Source organism: Mustelus asterias, chromosome 21 (genome assembly GCF_964213995.1).
Source record: "Mustelus asterias chromosome 21, sMusAst1.hap1.1, whole genome shotgun sequence".
In the NCBI taxonomy this organism is placed as follows: domain Eukaryota; kingdom Metazoa; phylum Chordata; class Chondrichthyes; order Carcharhiniformes; family Triakidae; genus Mustelus; species Mustelus asterias.
The window spans coordinates 13,580,256-13,603,243 of record NC_135821.1 but is presented as its reverse complement, the minus strand read 5'-3'; the positions used below and the strand labels follow the sequence as shown (position 1 = coordinate 13,603,243).

Here is a 22,988-nt window from a genome sequence, read left to right as displayed (position 1 = left end):
ATTCTATGATCTACGTACAGGTACAGGCAGGCCGGAAGAGAGTGAATGGTTAAAATAGAATGCTTAATTTCACCTACTGTGTTGAAACGGTCTAAACTCAGGAATCCACGCAACTTCTTTCAGAGACCCAGGCCTTGGGCACGACAGAGTGATGTTAAAATTCTGCATGGCAGCAAAGTAGGGAACCTCGACGTTGCAAATTCTGTTTTGTCTCTTCGATGAGCGTAATTCCTGCTTTGGGCTGCAGATCAGTGGGAAAGAGCTGTAAAACACAAATGGGGTCAGAGGGTAAGAGCAACGAGAAAACTAAACTGGAATTGTCCTTCTGAGCTGGCCCCAGGGTTGCCGGACGATGCTGCTTCCTGCAGGGAATGCTGGGAGTGTGGTCATCTACAAGGGCTACCCCACAAGAACGGACCCCAGCCGTGCGGGGAGACCAGAGAAGCCGTACCTTTGGCAGAGAGGGTCGGGGGAGATTTAATCGGTGCGTTCAGGAAGGAGCTTCGTATAATCCCTACAGTGCAGAAGGAGGCCGTTCAACCCATCGAGCCTGCACAGACGACAATCCCACCCAGGCCCTATCCCTGTAACGCCACACATTAACCCTGCTAATCCCCCTGATGTTAAGGAGCAAGTTAGCATGGCCAATCCATCTAACCTGCACATCTTTGGACACTAAGGGGCAATTTAGCATGGCCAATCCACCTAACCTGCACATCTTTGGACACTAATGGGCAATTTAGCATGGACAATCCACCCTAACCCGTACATCTTTAGACACTAAGGGGCAAGTTAGCATGGCCAATCCACCTAACCTACACATCTTTGGACACTAAGGAGCAATTTAGCATGGCCAATTCACCTAACCTGCACATCTTTAGACACTAAGGGGCAATTTAGCATGGCCAATCCACCTAACCTGCACATCTTTAGACACTAAGGGGCAATTTAGCATGGCCAATCCACCTAACCTGCACATCTTTTGACATTACGAGGCAATTTAGCCTACTTAGCCAACTTAGTCTGTCGCTTGTAGCTTGAGGGCGCCACTCCACAACAAACATGGCTGACCACGGATCTCTCCCGCTCTTACCGCCAACCATTGGCGCGTTTGACAGGTTGAGGCTCTGTTTGGCCACGTTATGAATGCTCCTTCCATGACCATCAAGTCCTGGGTTGGGACTCGAACCCGGAGCTTCTGGCTCAGAGACAGGGACGCTAACCCCACTGCGCCACTAGACGATAACGGTAACAGTCAATCTAACAGTGACATATCTTCTTTGGCTAGTTTGGCATCGAACGTTGCCTGGCAATCCTTTTGTGAAAGTCTCCGGGACATTTTTTTGTGATGTGAAAGATGCTACCCTCAGCGTCAGCTGTTGCCGTGTAAATGCCAATGTTAATCTTGGTCACGCTAAACTGTCAAAACAAGGTGTAACCAGAGACAGTTTTGGCCTTTAGCCAAAGTGAGGTTTTGAACGACCTTTCTGCTACAGAACATTCTGTTGTTTATTAAGTCAGGAAGTGGCTTCAGTCAATACACGATCGAGGCTTTAAATTTATTTACGATTTCAAGCTCACGTCTTGAGAATTGCAAAAAGACTTAGCACCTCAAATCGCGAATGTTGTTTGCCTGTATTGTGCGTGGATGAAGGGAAGTCATCTGTGCGCTATTTACCACCCCACATGTTTATGCATGAAGATACGGCATCCCTCTCCAAACTAAAAGAAATGCGCTGCTTTGCACTCCAGTGGATCTTTAGTCTCGACACCATAAGGTTTTGAACACCTCATGACTGCAGCACGCTGGCACAGTGGTTCACACTGCTGCCTTACAGCGCCAGGGACCTGGGTTCAATTCGGCCTTGGGTGACTGCATGTTCTCCCCCGTGTCTGCGTGGGTTTCCTCCTGCACTCCGAAGGTGTCCAGGTTAGGTGGATTGACCATGCTAAATTGCCCCTTAGTGTCCAAAGATGTGCAGGCTAGGTGGATTGGCCATGCTAAATTGTCCCTTAGTGTCCAAAGATGTCCAGGTTAGGTGGATTGGCCATGCTAAATTGCCCCTTAGTGTCCAAAGATATGCAGGTTAGGTGGATTGGCCATGCTAAATTGCCCCTTAGTGTCCAAAGATGTGCAGGTTAGGTGGATTGGCCATGCTAAATTGCCCCTTAGTGTCCAAAGATGTGCAGGTCAGGTGGATTGGCCATGCTAAATTGCCCCTTAGTGTCCAGAGATGTCCAGGTTAGGTGGATTGGCCATGCTAAATTGCCCCTTAGTGTCCAAAGATGTGCAGGTTAGGTGGATTGGCCATGCTAAATTGCCCCTTAGTGTCCAAAGATGTGCAGATTAGGTGGATTGGCCATGCTAAATTGCCCCTTAGTGTCCAGAGATGTCCAGGTTAGGTGGATTGGCCATGCTAAATTGCCCCTTAGTGTCCAAAGATGTGCATGTTAGGTGGATTGGCCATGCTAAATTGTCCCTTAGTGTCCAAAGATGTGCAGGTTAGGTGGCTTGGCCATGCTAAATTGGCCCTCAGCATAGAAGCATATAATTCCTACATTACCTACAGTGCAGAAAGAGGCCATTCAGCCCATCGAGTCTGCACCGACAGCAATCCCAGCCAGGCCCTATCCCCGTAATCGCACATATTTACCCTGTTACTCCCTCTGACACTAAGGGACAATTTAGCATGGCCAAACCACCTGCCCCGCACATCTTTGGAGTGTGGGAGGAAACCGATTGGGGCAAAGAAAAACCGCACCTTTTTTTGTCAATGTTGCACTCCAGTCTCACCCCAGCTCCTCCGACCAATGGGGTGGCTAAAGGGAGGACACTTGAAGCCCTGGATCTGAGAGCGCTTCCAGCGGGCACGGAGGGACTCGGGACCGGGCAGGCAGGGACCATGCCACTCATTGTCAGGTTTGCTTTGTGTTGGGACTAACCTTTTTTTCCTTCGTTTCTGGGGCTGGCTGAATTGGTCGTAACCCTCCTAAACATCCTCTACATGCTACACTTTGTGGACATGGGCATCACTGGCTGGCCAGCATTTATTGCCCATCCCTAGTTGCCCGAGGGCAGTTGAGAGTCAACCACATTGCTGTGTCTCTGGAGTCACATGTAGGCCAGACCGGGTAAGGACAGCAGATTTCCTTCCCTAAAGGGACATCAGTGAACCAGATGGGTTTTTACAACAATCGACAATGTTTTCATGGTCATCAGTAGATTCTTAATTCCAGATATTTTTTATTGAATTCACATTCCACCATCTGCTGTGGCGGGATTCGAACCCGGGTCCCCAGAACATTAAAGTTTATTTATTCGTCACAAGTAGGCTTACATTAACACTGCAATGAAGTTACTGTGAAAATCCCCTAGTCGCCACACTCTGGCGCCTGTTCGGGTACACTGAGGGAGAATTTGGTATGGCCAATCTTTGGACTGTGGGAGGAAACCCACGTGGACACGTGGAGAACGTGCAAACTCCACACAGACAGTGACCCGAGCCGGGAATCGAACCCAGGTCCCTGGCGCTGTGAGGCAGCTGTGCTAACCACTGTGTCACCCTGCCGCCCATTAGCCGAGTTTCTGGATTAATAGTCCAGCGATAATACCACTAGGCCATCGCCTCCCCAAAAAATACTTTCCCTGACCGGGGAATCGAACCCGGGCTGCGGCAGTGAGAGGGCCGAATCCTAACTGCTGGACCACCAGGGAGGGATCCACGGTGATTTATAGCAAAGACCAAAAAGAAAATGGTGGACAAAATTCTGCCTTGTTGGATTGGAACAGGGTTGGGGGCACCGTCTAAATTCTAGGCGGACAACGGGGGTGGATTTACGCGTGATGAGTTCCAAGATATGTGTGAATATTTCAATATTGGGGCGATGCACGCCATAGCAGAAAGCCCAGTCATCCAGACTCGAAACGTTGGCTCGATTCTCTCTCCACAGATGCTGTCAGACCTGCTGAGATTTTCCAGCACTTTCTGTTTTTGTTTCAGCGGGAAGCAGTGGCCTCTGTGAATGGAATCACGCAGGAAAAGATGATACGCTGCGTAAGGTTTTGGCCGACCAACCGGGCTGTAAGTTGCAGATGGCATTAACCCGAGAACAGTATAGCTCCCATCCAGCCTTGTTTGGGTGCATAGCCAATTCAACTGTCTTATCAATCTCCTCAACATTCCTGGTTCCTGGAATTTGCATTCTTATAGTTTAATGTTTATTTTGTTGGTCTCACAAGCTTACATTAACACTGCAATGAAGTTACTGTGAAAATCCCCTAGTCGCCCCACTCCGGTGCCTGTTCGGGTACACTGAGGGAGATCGGCACGTCTTTCGGACCGTGGGAGGAAACCCACGCAGACATGGGGAGAATGTGCAGACTGCGCACAGGCAGTGACCCAAGCCGGGAATCGATGCCAGGTCCCTGGCACTGTGAGGCAGCAGTGCCAACCGCTGTGCCACTTGTGTGTGCGTGTGAGTGCAGAAGGAGGCCCCCACAGCGCAGAAGGAGGCCATTCGTCCCATCGAGTCTGCACCGACCACACTCCCACCCAGGCCCTATCCCCGCAACCGACATATTTCCCCAGCCAATCCCCTGACCCCAGGGTCAATTTAGCATTTAGCAAATCAACCTATACCGCAATTTTGGGACTGTGAGAGGAAACCGGAGCACACAGACACGTGGGGAGAACGTGCAAACTCCACACAGACTGTGACCCGAGGCGGGAATCGAACCCCGGGTCCCTGGCGCTGTGAGGCAGCAGTGCTAACCACTGTGCCACCATGCTGCCCAGGCGTTTTGTGCAGGGGATTGTTCCTGTGTGAGTGCGGTCTTGCCCTTTGAGTGCATGAATGTCAGCGTGTAAGGTCCCGTGTGTGTGTGTGCATGTGTGTGTGTGTGTGTGTGATGTCCGTGTGGCAGGTGAGGTTTGGGGACTGTGATCGCTCTATCACAGTGTTGGGGAGAGATAAAGTTGTATGTGAGATTTTGACGCCATTTGGGGTATTTCTGAACTTGTTAGTGTGCCTCTCCGCAGTGGTTTATTTTCATTAACGAGTTCACCAGAAAAACCACCTTATGTCCTGAAAAACATATTTTTCTTCTTGTTCTTGGAGTTCACGTGAGGTGTACGCTGCGTGGGGCGTGGTAATCCTCTCGAGATTTGAAGTGATCTACTTATTCACTGACTGATGAACATGTGCATGTCGGTGGCTCATTCTCTTTGGGGAGGCCATGGCCTAGTGGTATTATCGCTAGACTATTAACCCAGAAACTTGGCTAACGTTCCGGGGACCCGGGTTCGAATCCCGCCACGGCAGATGGTGGAATTTGAATTCAATAAAAAATATCAGGAATTACAAATGACTGTGAAACTATTGTTGGAAAAACCCATCTGGTTCACTAATGTCCTTTAGGGAAGGAAATCTGCCACCCTTACCCGGTCTGGCCTACATGTGTCAACCAGAGCAATGTGGTTGACAATCAACCACCCACCAAGGGCAACTAGGGATCATAGAATCCTACAGTGCAGAAGGAGGCCATTCGGCCCATCAAGTCTGCATCTACCACAATCCCTATCCCTATAAGCCCATGCATTTACCCTAGCTAGTCTCCCTGACACTAAGAGGACAAGTTAGCATGGCCAATCCACCTAACCCGCACACCTTGGACTGTGGGAGGCACCCAGAGGAAACCCACGGGGAGAATGTGAAAACTCCACACAGACAGTGACACCAGGCCGGAATTGAACCCGGGTCCCTGGAACATTAGCTGAGTTTCTGGATTAATCGTCTAAAAAATACCACTAGGCCATCGCCTCCACTATCTCTTTCATCTACAATGAAGAAAGGGCTGATAAAGGGTTTCCTAAAGGTATTATCGACCACGTGCGTCAGTCCTCATGAGTAGCGATTAGTTTGGAGAACAAGGGGTCACTTACTCAGGGTCTTCTGGGTCATCCACGTTCACTTTGCACCCAGGGTCATTGTGGGAAACCTTTTGCGACCAGCAGCATGTCATCGACTGACCGTAATCCACAAAGCACTTCAGATCTTGATTTCCTATTCCGAAGCAGAGTTGGGGGAAAGGGGTAAAAAATAAAATTATCCAAGGGCTACAAAGTCACCTCATTGTGGCGGCACGGTGGCACGGCGGTTAGCACTGCTGCCTCACAGCGCCAGGGACCCGGGTTCGATTCCCGGCTTGGATCACCGTCTGTGTAGAGTTTGCACATTCTCCCCGTGTCTGCGTGGGTTTCCTCCGGGTGCTCCGGTTTCCTCCCACAGTCTGAAAGACGTGCTGGTTAGGTGCATTGGCCATGCTAAATTGTCCCTCTGTGTACCCGAACAGGCACCGGAGTGTGGTGACTAGGGGATTTTCACCAGTAACTTCATTCTACGTGTCTGTTGGTCCTCCATAATAAGATTATTGGTTGAGTTCAAAATGAGAACCCGTGGTAGGAACTTCATTTATTTATTTATTAGTGTCACAAGTAGGCTTATATTAACACTGCAATGAAGTTCCTGTGAAAACCCCCTAGTCGCCACACTCCGGCGCCTGTTCGGGTACACTGAGGGAGAATTTAGCACGGCCAATGCACCTAACCTGCACATCTTTGGGACTGTGGGAGGAAACCGGAGCACCCAGAGGAAACCCACACAGACACGGGGAGAACGTGCAGACTCCACACAGACTATCACCCAAGCCGGGAATCGAACCCGTGTCCCTAGCGCTGTGAGGCAGCAGTGATAACCACTGTGCCACCGAAGGTGATGCTGAATCTGGCTCGGTGCATTGATCAGGATGGCAGATTTTTTTTTCTCAAGGGTGAACCAGATGGATTTTTACAACACCCGATGATAGTTGTCATGGAGACCAGCCTTTAACTCAAGATTTGTGGATTGAATTTAAATTCCACCAGCTGCCATGGTGGGATTTGAACCATCGTCCCTCAGTGCATTAGTCAGGGTGCCTGGATTAATAGTCCAGCGACATTACCACTGCGCCACCATTGTGGTAGGGAACGCCACATCCCAGCAGCAGAGGTTTCTCCTGAGTTGTCTGCTGGGTTTATTAGAAGCGATGACGTACTCATGGGGCAGGATTTTCGAGCCGCATTCGCCCCAAGACCGGAAAGACCCTCCCGAGGACAACAGATTTTTCCATGGTCCGCCCCTCCGCCCACTACGATTGGAGGACGGGATGGGAAAATTCCTACCATGGGCTCGAGCTTTGAGCTCAACCACATGTGAAACATCTTCTCAATGATGTTAGGGAGCAGATCAGAAATCCAACGGTTTATTAGGAAGTTAGACCAGACCCAAACGTTTTTTGATTTTGACCTTAGTGTGAGGATAAAGTGTTTAACTCCAGGTGTGATTCTATTGACACACTAGGAAGCATTTATCAAAGTAAACTTTATTTAACAATACTGTTTAACTGTAACAAATGAATTAGCTTAACTTTTAGCTTAATAGGTACAAATCTTAACTGCTAACCTATCTCTATTAGTTCCAATTTAAGCAATATTCCTCATAGACTTAAACTCCTCTTCAAAATCAGTTAGAAAACAAAACGGGCTTATGTGCTTTACTTGTTAATAGTCCTAGAGTGGGATTTTATGGCCTCACTCACCCCAAAATCATAAAACCCCACCTGAGGTCAATGGACCTTCCCCGCTCCGATTCCCATGGTGGACAGGACGGTAAAATTTTGGCCCTAGAGTTGGACACCGCTGAAGAGAGAGAGATGTCTGTTTTCTGACAGCTGCCAAACAGCCGTCTCCACAGAGAGAGAGGAAGATGCGTCTTGCTCCTTCTAGACCCTGCCTGCTTTTCCCTGTAAGCTTAGCTCCTCCCTTAAGCACATGACTCTGTCCCTTGTCAATCGACATAATCAAAGCCCTATTCTGAAATCCTGGATGGTGGGTTGGGGGGTGGGGAGGGGGTGGGGGGCGGTGGGGAGAAAACAAAAATAAACAGAAAAATGCATTCACTCAGATTAAAACAAACGCTACATTGGCTAACATCAATTAGTAGCCTGCATTCTCAGCCTGTGAGCGACCTGGTGCAGACAATTGGGCACCGTGTAAACAGAGCTGAATTTTAAACATACCCCTTCCAAGGAACATGACATAAATTTTTAAAGGCACAGTATCATCACAATGATGAAATCATCAAATCCATTCACAACCTTAAACTTCTTTCTTGAATGTAATAAATATGAAAGAATGTTGCCACTTTATTTGAGCCATAATGTGAGGAATTTATTTTTAAAAATTCATTCGTGGGACGTTGGCGTCACTGGCTAGGTGAGCATTTATTGCCCATCCCTAGTTGCCCTTGAGAAGGTGGTGGTGAGCTGCCTTCCTGAACCGCTTCAGTCCCTGTGCAATGGGAAATATCCCACGGGAATGAGTGCTTAAAAACACGGAAACAATTCCCGAAGAGCATAGAAAAACATTTGCTTACGCACCGCTGTGACATCCAAGACCTGATGACCACAAGGAAGCGATGAGGGCAATGAACCCAAACTGAAGCCCGAATCCTTTCATCTTTTGACGATACTGTGAAAACACAAAAAAAGGGCAAAACTGATGATCCTTTCTTTCATTTTACCCATTCCAGCGTCAGCAATATGGGAATTAAGATCACCTTTCCTCCGCACGAGAGGTCTTGTGGTGCAGTGGGGAGCGTCCCTGCCACTGAGCCAGAAGCTCCGGGTTCGAGTCCCACCCCAGGACCCAATGGCCGAGGAAGTTGCATTCATAACACCCCAAACAGGTTGAGTGTGGGTTTCCTCCGGGTGCTCCGGTTTCCTCCCACATTCCAAAGATGTGCAGGTTAAGTGGATTGGCCATGCTAAATTGCACCTTAGTGTCCAAAGATGTGTAGGTTAGGTGGATTGGCCATGATAAATTGCCCCTTTGTGTCCAAAGATGTGTAGGTTAGGTGGATTGGCCATGCTAAATTGCCCCTTAGTGTCCAAAGATGTGTAGGTTAGGTGGATTGGCCATGCTAAACTGCCCCTTAGTGTCCAAAGATGTGCAGGTTAGGTGGATTGGCCATGCTAAATTGCCCCTTCGTGTCCAAAGATGTGCTGATTAGGTGGATTGGGCATGCTAAATTGCCCCTTCGTGTCCAAAGATGTGTTGATTAAGTGGATTGGCCATGCTAAATTGCTCCTTAGTATCCAAAGATGTGTAGGTCAGGTGGATTGGCCATGCTAAATTGCCCCTTAGTATCCAAAGATGTGTAGGTCAGGTGGATTGACCATGCTAAATTGCCCCTTAGTATCCAAAGGTACGCTGATTAGGTGGATTGGCCATGCTAAATTGTCCCTTAGTGTCCAAAGGTGTGCAGGTTAGATGGATTGGCCATGCTAAATTGCCCCTTAGTGTCCAAAGATGTGCAGGTTAGGTGGATTGGCCATGCTAAATTGCCCCTCAGTGTCCAAAGATGTGCAGGTTAAGTGGATTGGCCATGCTAAATTGCCCCTTAGTATCCAAAGGCGTGCTGATTAGGTGGATTGGCCATGCTAAATTGCCCTTAGTGTCCAAAGATGTGCAAGTTAGGTGGATTGACCATGCTAAATTGCCCTTAGTGTCCAAAGATAAGCAGGTTAGGTGGATTGGCCATGCTAAATGAATGGGGTTACAGGGATAGGACAGAGGGGAGGGTCCATTTCCACTCATCTGTTGCTCATCTGTCTTTTGGGAGCTCAGCCATACTAAAGCTGTGCGGTTGGCTTGTGTTCTTAACCCTCCATTTAACCCATCCAGAACCCTTATCTCATCCCATAGCGAGTTTGTTGGGTCATCGGTTACGTACACTGGCTGCTGCTTTCACACCAGCTCAACCTGCCCATCTTTAAACCATTACGTTGCCTCACCTCGCCCTATCTCTGTAACCTTCTTCAGTATCTCAACCTTCCTCTCCAACTCTTCTATTTCTGTGCAATCTGGTGGTTGCTGTGAAACCTGCTGTCTCTACTCAAACAGACAAACATCTTGAAACATTACAACTCAGTCACTGACACCGTGGAACACAGCCTAAAACTTTATTGGCCATGCCACCTAATCAGCACACCTTTGGATACTAAGGGGCAATTTAGCATGGCCAATCCACCTAACCTACACATCTTTGGACACTAAGGGGCAATTTAGCATGGCCAATCCACCTAACCTGCACATCTTTGGACACGAAGGGCCAATTTAGCATGGCCAATCCACCTAGTGTCACAAGTAGGTTTACATTAACACTGCAATGAAATTACTGTGAAAATCCCCCAGTTGCCACACTCCGGCGCCTGTTCGGGTACACTGAGGGAGAATTTAGCACGGCCAATGCACCTAACCAGCACGTCTTTCGGACTGTGGGAGGAAACCGGAGCACCCGGAGAAAACCCACGCAGACACGGGGAGAACGTGCAGACTCCGCACAGACAGTGACCCAAGCCGGCAATCGAACCCGGATCCCTGGTGCTGTGAGGCAGCAATGCCAACCACTGGGCCACCGTTTGTGTGGCGTCTGGCCCCTTTAGGGGGCAATCTTCTGAAAGTGTCACCTGACCCGAGCTGACAACCAGGAGCCAAGTAAGGGCTTCACCCCAACTTGCCTGGGCTTGTCCCGGCAGTTTGATCCTGGAATCATGTCTGGCTGCTTTGAATCTGCATCACCCTGTAAATAGTTCTTGTTTGTTAATAAACATCGCTGGTTTGTTCTAAAGAGGTGGAGCCAAGTTGCAACAGTTTGCAAAAATAGACTGGTCATTGACTTATACCAGAGCCTCTAACATTTAACACAGGAAACTAAACATTGGCTTTGGTCTATTGAGTAAACACAATACAGGGTACCGTCGCTGTTTGGTTCGCACCTGATAGGTTTTACTCTGTTCTTAGATTTTGGGTCTGATCTGTGTCTGACTACATTGGAACCTCAGCTGAAGCCAAATTCAGACCTTTATGTTTGGCCATTACACCCAGGGTCTCATCCCGGTTTTCCATTCATAGAAACACAGAAACCCGAAGCAGGAAGAGGCCATTCGGCCCTTCGAGCCTGCTCAGCCACTCACTTCTATCATGGCTGATCATCGAATTCAACATCCTGATCCCCCCTTCACCCCATATCCCTCGATCCCTTTAGCCCCAAGAGCTATATCTAATTTCTTCTCGAAATCACACAACGCTTTGGTCTCAACTACTTTCTGTGGGAGTGAATTCCACACATTCACCACCCTCTGGGTGAAGAAATTTCTCCTCACCTCAGTCCTAAAAGGTTTACCCCTTATCCTCAAACTATCACCCCCGAGTTCTGGACTCCCCCCACCATTGGGAACATTCTTTCTGAATCGACCCTGTCTAACCCTGTGAGAATTTTATAAGTTTCTATGAGATCCCCTCTCACTCTTCTAAACTCCAATGAATATAATCCTAACCGACTTAACTTCTCCTCATATGACAGACCTGCCATCCCAGGAATCAGCCTGGTAAACCTTCGCTGTGCTCCCTCTATAGCAAGGACATCCTTCCTCAGATAAGGACACCAAAACTGCACACAATACTCCAGGTGTGGCCTCACCAGCGCCCTATACAATTGCAGCAAAACATCCCTATCCCTATACTCAAATCTTCTCGCTATGAAGGCCAACATACCATTTGCCTTCTTTACTGCCTGCTGTACCTGCACGCTTACTTTCAGCGACTGATGCATGAGGACTCCAAGGTCTCGTTGAGTATCCACCTCTTTCAATTTACATCCATTCAAGTAATAATCTGTCTTCCTATTATTGCTACCAAAGTGAATAACCTCACATTTATCCACTTCATACTGCATCTGCCCATGCAGATGCCCACACACTCAGCCTGTCCAAATCACGCTGAAGCATCTCTGCATCCTCCTCACAGCTCACCCTCCTACCCAACTTTGTATCATCTGCAAATTTGGAGATAATACACTCAGTTCCCTCTTCCAAATCATTAATATATAATGTGAACAGTTGGGGTCCTAGCACAGATCCCTGTGGAACCCCACTGCCAATCAGAAAAAGACCCATTTGTGCCAACTCTTTGCTTCCTATCTGCTAACCAGCTTTCTATCCATCTCAAGACATTACCCACAATTCCATGTGCTTTAACTTTACATCGTAGTCTGTTATGTGAGACCTTGTCCAAAGCTGTCTGAAAGTCTAAATAAACCACACACACTAGTTCTCCTTGGCCATCTCTACTAGTTTAACGCTCAAAGAATTCCAATAGATTCGTCAAGCATGATTTCCCTTTTGTAAATCCATGCTGACTTTGTCTGATTATACCACTGCCTTCCAAATGCCGAGTTATGAAATCCTTGATAATGGACTCTAGCAACTTCCCCAGTACCGACGTTAGGCTCACTGGTCTATAGTTCCCTGTTTTCTCTCTACCTCCCTTTTTGAATAGCGGGCTTACATTAGCTACCCTCCAATCTGTAGGAACTATTTCAGAGTCCAAAGAATTTTGGAAAATGACCATCCAGCTATGACTGTAACACTACATTCTGCACCTTCTCCTTTCCTTCTCCCCTATGTATTCTATGAATGGTATGCTCTGTCTGTATAGCGCGCAAGAAACAATACTTTTCACTGTATCCCTCTACATGTGACAATAATAAATCAAATCAAATCAACCCTACCATACACTGGTGGTCAGGACACATCGAAACTGGTCCCATTCCTCTGGCTATATTGCCTGGAGTTTCTCATCAGTTATTCAGTAGCTGAGCGAACCACCAAATTCCTTCTCTTCCCTTTGTGAAGTGATCCCATTCCCGTATTACAGCCGAAAATAAGGGGCAGGATTTTCCAGCGACGTGATCCCCATCCGCCCCCCCCAACCATAAAAGCTGGAAATTCCCACCCAAGATCAATGGGAGTGTACACGGTCTGCTGAGTTTTCCGTCCCGCCCACTACGATTCCCGCGGCGGGCGCGATGGGAAATTTACGGCCAAGGGGTGGAATTTTCTGGCCGTGCACCCCCCACCCCTGCCCTCCAATTTGAGGTCAACGGGGCCTTTACACGGTCTACCGAACCTCCTGCCCCGGGCGGGACAGGATGTTTCCGGCCAAGAATGTGGCCATGAGGGTCCTGTCACTTCCTGGCACGTCCCTGAGGGGGGAACCACAGAACTGCAACAGGGTCCCGTTGACTTTGCTTCGATCGTGCTGTCACTTGGCGAAAAGCAAAGAGTTGACGTTCTCTGCAGCCGTTTGTTTACAAAAACAAAGAAAGAAAGCGAAAGCCAACCCCTGATCCCTGTTATCTACCAATCAAGCGCCCACAGTGCCACACATCTCTTTGCAAAGGCTCGGCCGAATAAAACTTGACAACTCGATAGCGTCTTGTGGGCTGCAGCACAAGAGCACCAAAATGGAGGTTTCAGTTCGTATCTTGCTGCACAGTTAACAAAAATAACTGCAGTGGTGTGGGAGGGTAGGCGTTTGAGGTTCTCGAATATTTCTGATACGAGAGAGAGAGAGCGAGGCCATTTTAAGCCGTATGGAAGCCTGAAATTTGACCATTACCTTTCGTTAACCCATTCAAACTCTTCAAATCAATCTTATTTCAAAAAAGCAACAGAGACCAACATGGGAATTTCCTGCATCTCAACATGTTTTGTTTCACAATTACAGCAAATTTAGTGAGGGGACACGATTATAAACAACTAAGGAAACCTCTGGTCCAAATATAACTTCAGTAACTGCTTTGCACTAATGTCATAGAGAGGGGGAAGGCCCTGGTATAGGGGTCATTACACTGAAGTCCAGGCTAATAGAAACTAGAAGCAGGAGGAGGCCATTTGGCCCTTCGAGCCTGCTCTCCCATTCATTTTGATAATCGAATTCAATATCCTGATCCCCCCCTTCCTCTCATATCCCTTGATCCCTTTAGCCCCAAGAGCGATATCTAATTTCTTCTTGAAATCACACAAAGTTTTGGCCTCAACTACTTTCTGTGGGAGTGAATTCCACACATTCACCACTCTCTGGGTGAAGGAGTTTCTCCTCACCTCAGTTCTAAAAGGTTTACCCCTTATCCACAAACTATGGCCCCTAGTTTTGGGACTCCCCCACCATTGGGAACCCTTTTTCTGAATCTACCCTGTCTAATCCTGTCAGAATTTTCTAAGTTACTATGAGATCCCCTCTCACTCTTCTAAACTCCAGTGAATATAATCCTAACCCACAAGTTATTCTTTTTGTAGTATCACTTATAGAACCAGCTCCACTTTCTAGAGGATTTGGCCAATAAATTTAGTCATGGAGCAAGTAGGCCAAAGCTACGCAATGAATGCAAAAAAGTTTGAAGCTCATTTATTCGTGTCACTAAGTGGGCTTACATTAACACTGCAATTAAGTTACTGAGAAAATCCCCTAGTCGCCACACTCCGGTGCCTGTTCGGGTACATTGAGGGAGAATTTAGCATGGCCAATGCACCTAACCAGCACATCTTTCAGACTGTGGGAGGAAACCGGAGCACCCGGAGGAAACCCATGCAGACACGGGGAGAACGTGCAGACTCCACACAGACGGTGACCCAAGCCAGGAATCGAACCCAGGTCCCTGGTGCTATGAGGTAGCAGTGCTAACCACTGTGCCACCGTGCCCCGCACGAACAGTGTACCCGAACAGTGTGGCGACTGGGGGGATTTTCACAGTAACTTCATCGCAGTGTTAATGGAAGCCTAATTGTGACACTAGTAAATAAACTTTTTAAAAAAAGTTTAAACTTTATTGCGAGAGAGAGAGATGAGAAGGTGGAACTCTCTACTGCATGGAATAGCTGAGGCAAATAGCAAAGATAGACTGAGGAGGAAGTTAGATAACCAGATAAGCACATGAGAGAGTAAGGAATAGATGGAGATATTGATGGGCTGAGTTGGGAGGGGACTCGAGTGTGGAGCATAAATACCAGCACAGATGAGCCAAAAGGTTTGCTTTTAGAGTCATAGAGGTTTACAGCATGGAGACAGGCCTTTCGGCCCAACTTGTCCATGCTGCTCCTTTTTTTTAAACCCCTAAGCTAGTCCCAATTGCCCACGTTTGGCCCATATCCCTCTACACCCATCGTACCCATGTAACTGTCTAAACGCTTTTTAAAAGTTGAAATTGTAATAGTATCTTGTGCTATTCTATTGTCTATGTAATTCTGTGCAACTCCCCCCCCCCACTGCCGTGTGTGAGGTCTAAACCCACATCTTAAAAAGCCTCCTGATTGCTGCATCTTTGGATTGTTTATGTCGATTGCAGATAAGGGGAGGCCTCGTGTCTGAATATAGCATTAACCGATGGTTGTGGAAGTCTTCACAAGTGCAAAGATAGCGCAATGACTTATATAGAAAGCATGCCTGATCAAAGTCAGAACACAGACAACTGGTGCTATCCCGAGTATGCAAAACATGATGATAAAAGAAAGAAAGACTTGAGTTTATATACCACCTTTCCTGACCTTGGGACGTCCCAAAATGTTTCAGAATCAGTTTTTAATTTTAATTAGTTTCAAAGGTTGTGGCTGTCGCTGGGGGAGGGGCAGCATTTATTGTCCACATCTGATTGCCCCCGATAAGGTACAACCGAGTGGCTTGCTGGGCCATTTCAGAGGGCATTCGCCCTGATGGTCTCTGGGTAGAGTGTATACTGTTTAAAACTGAGATGGCGAGAAACATCATGGAATCCCTACAGTGCAGAAGAGGGCCATTCGGCCCATCGAGGCTGCACCGACCCTCTGGCAGAGCATCTTACTCTTGCCCTCTCCCCCCGCTCTATCCCCGTAACCTGACACATCAACAAGATTCTTCACTGCAGCTGGCGAACTTGTGGAATTCTCTGCCACTTCTGGCCAAGTCACTTAAGTCATTTAAGAAGGCAATGGATAGATTTCTGGACACTAAGAGTGTCAAGGGGAGAGCACCGGAGTAAGGCATCGAGATAGAGGATCGGCCATGATCGTAATGAATGGCGGAACAGGCTCGAAGGGCCGAATGGCCTCCTCCTGCTCCTATTTTCTATATATTTTCAATGTTTGTTGCATTTCTAATGAGTCCCCAATTGTTGTCCCAAGAACCTGTCTATAGTTCATCCTGAGATGGCAACAGGAGCAATCCATTCAGCCCCTCGAGCCTGTCGTGCTAACCCATTTAAATGTTGTATTTAACATGCCCTTTTTCCTTTCAATAAAATAATTCCTCCCTCATTCCCAAACTTCCTTTTGCTGTCCTAATTTTGTATCTATTCAGTTTTGTACACAAGATAACACAAATCCAATTTTGTCCAAACATTTCGTACCTTTTAACCATTTCTATCATCTCCTCACTCTACCCTGTCTTTCCAAAGAAGGGACCCATGGGAATTGAGAAGAGACCCATGGGTAGCACGGTGGCACAGTGATTAGCACTGCTGCCTCACAGTGCCAGGGACCCGGGTTCGATTCCTGGCTTGGGTCATTGTCTGTGTGGAGTTTGCATGTTCTCCCTGTGTCTGCGTGGGTTTCCTCCAGGTGCTCCGGTTTCCTCCCACAGTCCGAAAGATGAGCTGGTTAGGTGCATTGGCCGTGCTAACATTGCCCCTTCGAGTCAGGGGGACTAGCTAGGGTAAATGCATGGGGTTATGGGGATAGGGCCTTGGTGGGTTTGTGGTTGGTGCAGGCTCGATGGGCCAAATAGCCTCCTTCTGCACTGTAGAGATTCTATGATTCTATGAACCAATCTTTGCTCACACAAGGGCGGCACGGTAGCACAGTGGTTAGCACTGCTGCTTCACAGCGGTTAGCACTGCTGCTTCACAGCAACAGGGACCTGGGTTCGATTCCCGGCTTGGGTCACTGTCTGTGTGGAGTCTGCACGTTCTCCCCGTGTCTGCGTGGGTTTCCTCCGGGTGCTCCGGTGTCTTCCCACGGTCTGAAAGACGTGCTGGTTATGTGCTAAATTCTTCCTCAACGTCCCCGAACAGGCGCCGGAGTGTGGCGACTAGGGGATTCTCACAGTAACTTCATTGCGGTGTTAATGCAAGCCGACTTGTGACACTAATAAATAAACTTTGCTCTGCTCCCCGACAATCTTGTTACTTTTAAAAATTGTATCGTGACGATGGTCTCACTGACCTATCCGTTTGAAACCACAAGGCCTCTCATCTGCATCCAGTGCACGGAACATTCAGACCAGAGCTGAACCGGATGGTTAGTTTTAAGTTCGTGGAAATGGAATTTAAAATAGATTTCAGTCAGGACTTCTTTTATCTCAAGATCTTAAATATTTGTACTATTCCGCCAGGTAGCTGTTTGTATTCCCTGGGAGTTGAAGGACAATTTGGAATAAGTTTTCCAGATATTGAGTGGGCTTTTACAGCCTTGCTCGAGCGAAACTGGAAATTCCCGCCCGAAGTCAAAGGATATTTCCATTGTCAAGCCCCTAAGGAGCAATTTAGCATGGCCAATCCACCTAACCTGCACATCCTTGGATTGTGAGAGGAAACCCACGCAGACACGGGGAGAACGTGCAGACTCCGCACAGACAGTCAGCTAAGGCTGGTATTGAACTCGGGTCTCTGGCGCTGTGAGGCAGCCGTGCTAACCACTGTGAAACCATGCCACCCATGGCCCACTTGCAAAGCCCTTTGCAGTATCTTTCAAGGACGGGTGATCACCAAATGAACGAACGGTTTACTAAGGTAAGTAACTATTTACAGAGAGTGATATAAAGGCTACCATATTCCTTGACTCCAGACTCCTAACTGGCCAGGGAAATGCGCACTCAGCCCCAGGATTCATGCATGGAAGAGGGGGTGGGGTGCGGGGGGAGTGCAAGTGAAGGGGGGGAGGGACGGAAAAGGGAGAGAGAGAGAATGGGGTGAGAGAGGGGGGAAGAGAGAGGGGGAGGGAGAGAGGCATGGGCAAGGGGGAGAGAGATGGGACAGATGGTGGAGCGAGGGGGAGGAGAGAGGGGGAGGAGAGGGGGTGAGGGGGAAGAGAGGGGGAAGGGCAGAGGGGGAGAGAGAGGAAGAGGAGAGGTTGGGAGAGAAGGAGAGGAGAGGGGGGGGGGAGGAGAGAGGGAGAGGAGAGGCAGGGAGAAAGGGGAGAAGAGGGGAGTGTGGGGGAGGAGAGAGAGGGAGGAGAGGAGGAGCGGGGAGCGGGGAAGGAGGGGGAAGCGGGGTGAGAGCGGGGAGAGAAGGGGGAGGAGTGGGTGTGGCAGAGGGATAAGGGGGAGGGATGGGGAAAGGGGGGCTGAGGGGGGAAGAGAGGGGGAGGAGGGGGGAGTGCAAGGGGGGGGGGGGAAGGAGAGAAAGGGGGAGGGAGGGACCAGGAGAGAGTGGGAGGAGAGGGGAAGAGGAGGTGGGAGGCAGAGAGAGGGGTTGGGAAGGGGAGAGAGAGGGGGAAAGGGAGGGGAAAAGGAGAAAAAAGGGGGGAGAGGGGGCAGGAGAGATGGGGAGAAGGGAAGGGGTGGGGAGTGGCGGGGGGAAGGGGTGAGAGGGGAAAGGGAGGGAGAGGAGGAGAAAGAGAGTGACGGGAGGAGAAAGGGGGAGAGAGAGGGGGAGGAGAGAGGGGAGTGAAGGGGTGTGAGGGTAGGAGAGAGGGAGCGAGAGAAAGAGGGAGAGTGAGGGGTTACAAATGAACTGTTGCTGAGGTACACAGGACAGTTAGTTTACAGACACGCTTCTTCCAATCAACACTTATTATTTCCTGTTTTTTTTACCATTGAGTTACCACAAAGCCACAAAATAGTCAGCTCACCCCATTAAAGAATTTGCGCTCAGCATTCTGTCTGCCTCAGAAATATTTAACCCTTCTGAATCTCCAGGGGAGTCGAAATACCTCAATACAAAAAGCACAAACAGCTCCGGTTTAGCAATGCTCCCCGACCCACAAATACCCCAATTTTAATATTCTCACTCTTGTTTCCAAATGGGGTGAGAGAGGGGGGAAGAGAGAGGGGGAGGGAGAGAGGCATGGGCATTGCCCCTTGCCCCTTTCGCTGTGTCATCTCCTTCAGCCCCACAACACCCTCAGATCACTGGGCTCCTCACGTTCTGGCCTCTTGACCATTCCCTATTTTAACCGTTCCGTCATTGTTGACTGAGGTCTGGATTATTACGGAGTCACGGAGACTGCGTGGTGTATCCAAGATGGCGGATGGATGAGATCTGGAAGTCCCACTTCCATATCCACTGGAAGCCATTTTTGCTGGGGGTTGCAGTGGGTGGGGGGGGTGGGGGGTGGGTGTGGGGTGGGGGTGGGGGTGGTGGTGCTTGGGACAATGGCGAGACTCCCACAAATGATAAACCCAAACTCGGCAAGGCCATTTGAACTCAGTGCGGAATTCCAACACACCCCATTTTTCTGTAGCAGAGACCTTATCCCACACTGTTGGAGTTGTGAATGTTTTAGATAAGTCATAAATGCTTGCGAAGGGTAGATCAGAACTGTGGAGCTATCCAGCTGGCAAGTTATTTCAATGGTCAGCCCTTTAAAAATTGAAAAAGACTGCCTGCCTGTGTCTGTGAGAGTGGAAAAATATCTATCATAGCAGTTTCAATAGCTGTTTGCTGACATGAACCCAAGGGCTATCGATCAATATTTGATGTTTGACCGCCTACCACAACCTAATATTATCGCAGTGGGGTTTGGGGGTTTAGGCTGTAAGTTTACATTTGATTGGCAGAGGTTATTAAAAGATTAGCTGTCTTCAATGTGGGGTCATGAACACAAATGTTTGTTTTTATGAGGGATTAAAGACTTGAGAGAAGTCAAAAGTATTGAATACTTTAAAGGCAGGGCATGGGTTGACTGACAGGCCTAGTTTTAGAAGTACCAGTAAGGGCAAAAGAGAGAAGATGGAGAACAGGGAAAAGGAAGTGAGGGAAGGCTTGAATGTTGACAGTGAGCAAAGAAATGTTTGCCTCCCAAAGGGCAAGAAAGAGATAAGGGCTGAGTGAAGTTGGATACAGCAAGTAAATGCATGGAGTATAGTGAACAAAATTGGGGAAATGGAAGCAGAAACTACACTAAGAGGATATGACGTAGTAGCATTGACAGAAACATAGAATCACAATCATAGAATCCCTACAGTGCAGAGGCAGGCCATTCGGCCCATTGAGTCTGCATTGACTCTCCAAAAGAGTATCCCATCGAGACCCTACCCCATAATCCCATGTATTCACCCAGCTAATCGCTCCAACCTTCACATCCTCAGATGGTAAGGGGCAATGTAGCATGGCCAATCCACCTAACCTGTACATCTTTGGACACCAAGGGGCAACTTCACATGGCCAATCCACCTAACCTGTGCATCTTTGGACACTAAGGGGCAATTTAGCATGGCCAATCCACCTAACCTCAACATCTTTGGGTACGAAGGGGCAACTTAGCATGGCCAATCCACCTAACCTGTACATCTTTGGACACTAAGGGGAAATTTAGCATGGCCAATCCACCTAACCTGCACATCTTTGGACACAAAGGGGCAATTTATCATGGCCAATCCACCTAACCTACACATCTTTTGGGGTGTGGGAGGAAACCGACGCAGACACGAAGAGAAGTCACCCAAGGCCGGAATCAACCCTGGGTCCCTGGCTCTGTGAGGCAGCAATGCTGACCACAGTGCCTCCATGCCACCTATGGCTCAAGTCAGAACAGGACTGGTTACTTAATATCCCGGGTTATAAGGATTTTAGTGTGTTTCCTCCGGGTGCTCCGGTTTCCTCCCACAGTCCGAAAGATGTGCTGGTTCGGTGGATTGGCCATGCTGAATTGCCCCTTAGTGTCAGGGGGATTAACAGTGTAGATGTGTGAGGTTACGGGGATGAGCTTGGGTGGGATTGTGGTCGGTGCAGGCTCGATGGGCCGAATGGTCTCCTTCTGCACTGTGAGATTCTATGATTCTATGATTCCAGTGGGTGGGTAAAAAGACGGGGGTGTAGCAGTCTTGGTCAAAGATAATATCATAGCCCTTGAACGAGATGCAGTTCCGATTTTGAATCTATATAGTTGGAGGTGAGACGCAGGAAAGGAGCGGTGACCTTGTTTGCGGTTTATTAAAGACCTCCAAATAGTGGGAAGTAGGAGAGAGCATCTGCAGGTAGTTTATGGATATCTTCAGGACAAGTAGGGTTGTGATAGCTGGGGATTTCAATTACCCTGAGGCAGAGTAGGAAAAGGGTAGAGTGTGGCTCACTGAGGGCAAGATATTCCTGCCGTGCGTGCAGGAGAACATTCTGGAACAGTCCCACCAGGGAGGAAGCTGTGCTGGATCTGGCCCTCGAAATGAGGCAGGCCGGATGGAGAGTCTCAGATTTGGGGAGCAATTGGGGAAGAGCGATCACATTATAATAAGCTTCGATATTAAATGGAAAAGGATGAAAATCAGTCATGGATTAAGATCCCAGACTGGAAAAGAGAAGATATTAGGGGTCTACCAGTTGTACAGGAGCAGATAGAGGCGTATAGGATTATGAGGGGCATGGATAGGAAGAAGGTTTTTCCATTAACAGAGGGGTCAAAAACCAGGGGCTATAGATTTAAGCTTAGAGGCAGAAGATTAAGAGGGGATTTGAGGAGGTATGTCTTTCACCCAGGAGGTGGTGGGAGTCTGGAACTCACTGCTTGAAAGGGTGGCTGAATCAGAAACTCTTGTAACATTGAAGAAGTGTTTAGATATTCACTTGTGCTGCCGTGACCTCCAGAGCTATGGGCCAAGTGCTGGAAAATGGGATCAGTGTAGTCAGATCTTTGTTGACTGGCATGGGCACAATGGGCCGAATGGCCCCTCTGGAAGCGTCTGTGACTCTATAATGTTAATGAAACATACTGGCGAGATACCCATGGGATTAGGTGAGTCTCTGGTTCTGACTAATATTACAATCAATACTAGGGGTGGCACAGTAGCACAGCGGTTAGCACCGCTGCCTCACAGCGCCAGGGACCAGGGTTCGATTCCCGACTCGGGTCACTGTCTGTGTGGAGTTTGCACGTTCTCCCCGTGTCTGTGTGGGTTTCCTCCGGGTGCTCCGGTTTCCTCCCACAGTCCAAAGATGTGCGGGTTAGGTGCATTGGCCATGCTAAATTGCCCCTTAGTGTCCCAGGATGCATAGGTTAAAGGGATTAGCAGGGCAAATATGTGGGGTTACAGGGATAGGGCCTGGGTAGGACTGTTGTCAGTGCAGGCTCGATGGGCTGAATGGCCTCCTTCTGCACTGCAGGGCTTCAATGGTTTCAATCGAGAGTTAATCAGGGCTAAATCAGATTTGCACCTAGAATCGTAGAATCCTACAGTGCAGAAGGAGGCCATTCGGACCATCAAGGCCATTCCCACCACAATCCTACCCAGGCCCCATCTCCACACATTTACCCTCGCTAGCCTCCCTGACACTGAGGGGCAATTTAGCATGGCTGAGCCACCTAACCCGCACGTCTTTGGACTCATCCTGTCAAAGGCCAATGGGCCCTTCGGGCCTGCTTTTCCATTCTGTAAAGTCATGGTTGATCTAATTGAAACCTCCACCTTCCTGCCTACCCATGATAATCTTTATCCCCCTTGCTCTTCTAGAATCTATCAGCCTCTCTCTTGAAGCTATTCAAGAACTCTGCCTCTATCTTCCTCTGATGAAGATAATTCCAAAGTCTCACTCCAATCTGAGATTTCTTTCTCTTCATCTCTGTATTAAATGGGTACTCTTTATTTTTAAACAGCGACCTCTGGTTCTAGAATCTTCCATAAGGGAAAAGATCCTCTCCACATCCACCCTGTCAAGACCCCTCAGGTTCTTATATCAAGTTTTTTTTATTCATTCATGGGACGTTGCTGGCTGGCCAACGTTTATTGTCCATCCTTACTTACCTCTTGGAGGGCAGTTAAGAGTCAACCACATTGCTGTGGCTCTGGAGTCATGTGTAGGCCAGACCGGGTAAGGATGGCAGATTTCCTTCCCTAAAGGGACATTAGTGAACCAGATGGGTTTTT

At 48.5% G+C, this 22,988-nt stretch overlaps 1 protein-coding gene across 1 annotated transcript in view; it reads right to left on the bottom strand.

The window, feature by feature from the left end:
• LOC144509101 (interleukin-2 receptor subunit beta-like) overlaps positions 1–22,988 on the bottom strand; it is a 45,525-nt gene that overhangs the window by 14,705 nt on the left and 7,832 nt on the right. Inside the window, exons 2-4 of the mRNA XM_078237457.1 lie at positions 8,477–8,567; positions 5,943–6,063; positions 78–262 (exon numbers count right to left, since the gene is read on the bottom strand). Of these exons, the coding sequence (XP_078093583.1) occupies positions 78–262; positions 5,943–6,063; positions 8,477–8,567 (397 nt within the window). The remainder of the gene's footprint in view (positions 1–77; positions 263–5,942; positions 6,064–8,476; positions 8,568–22,988) is intronic.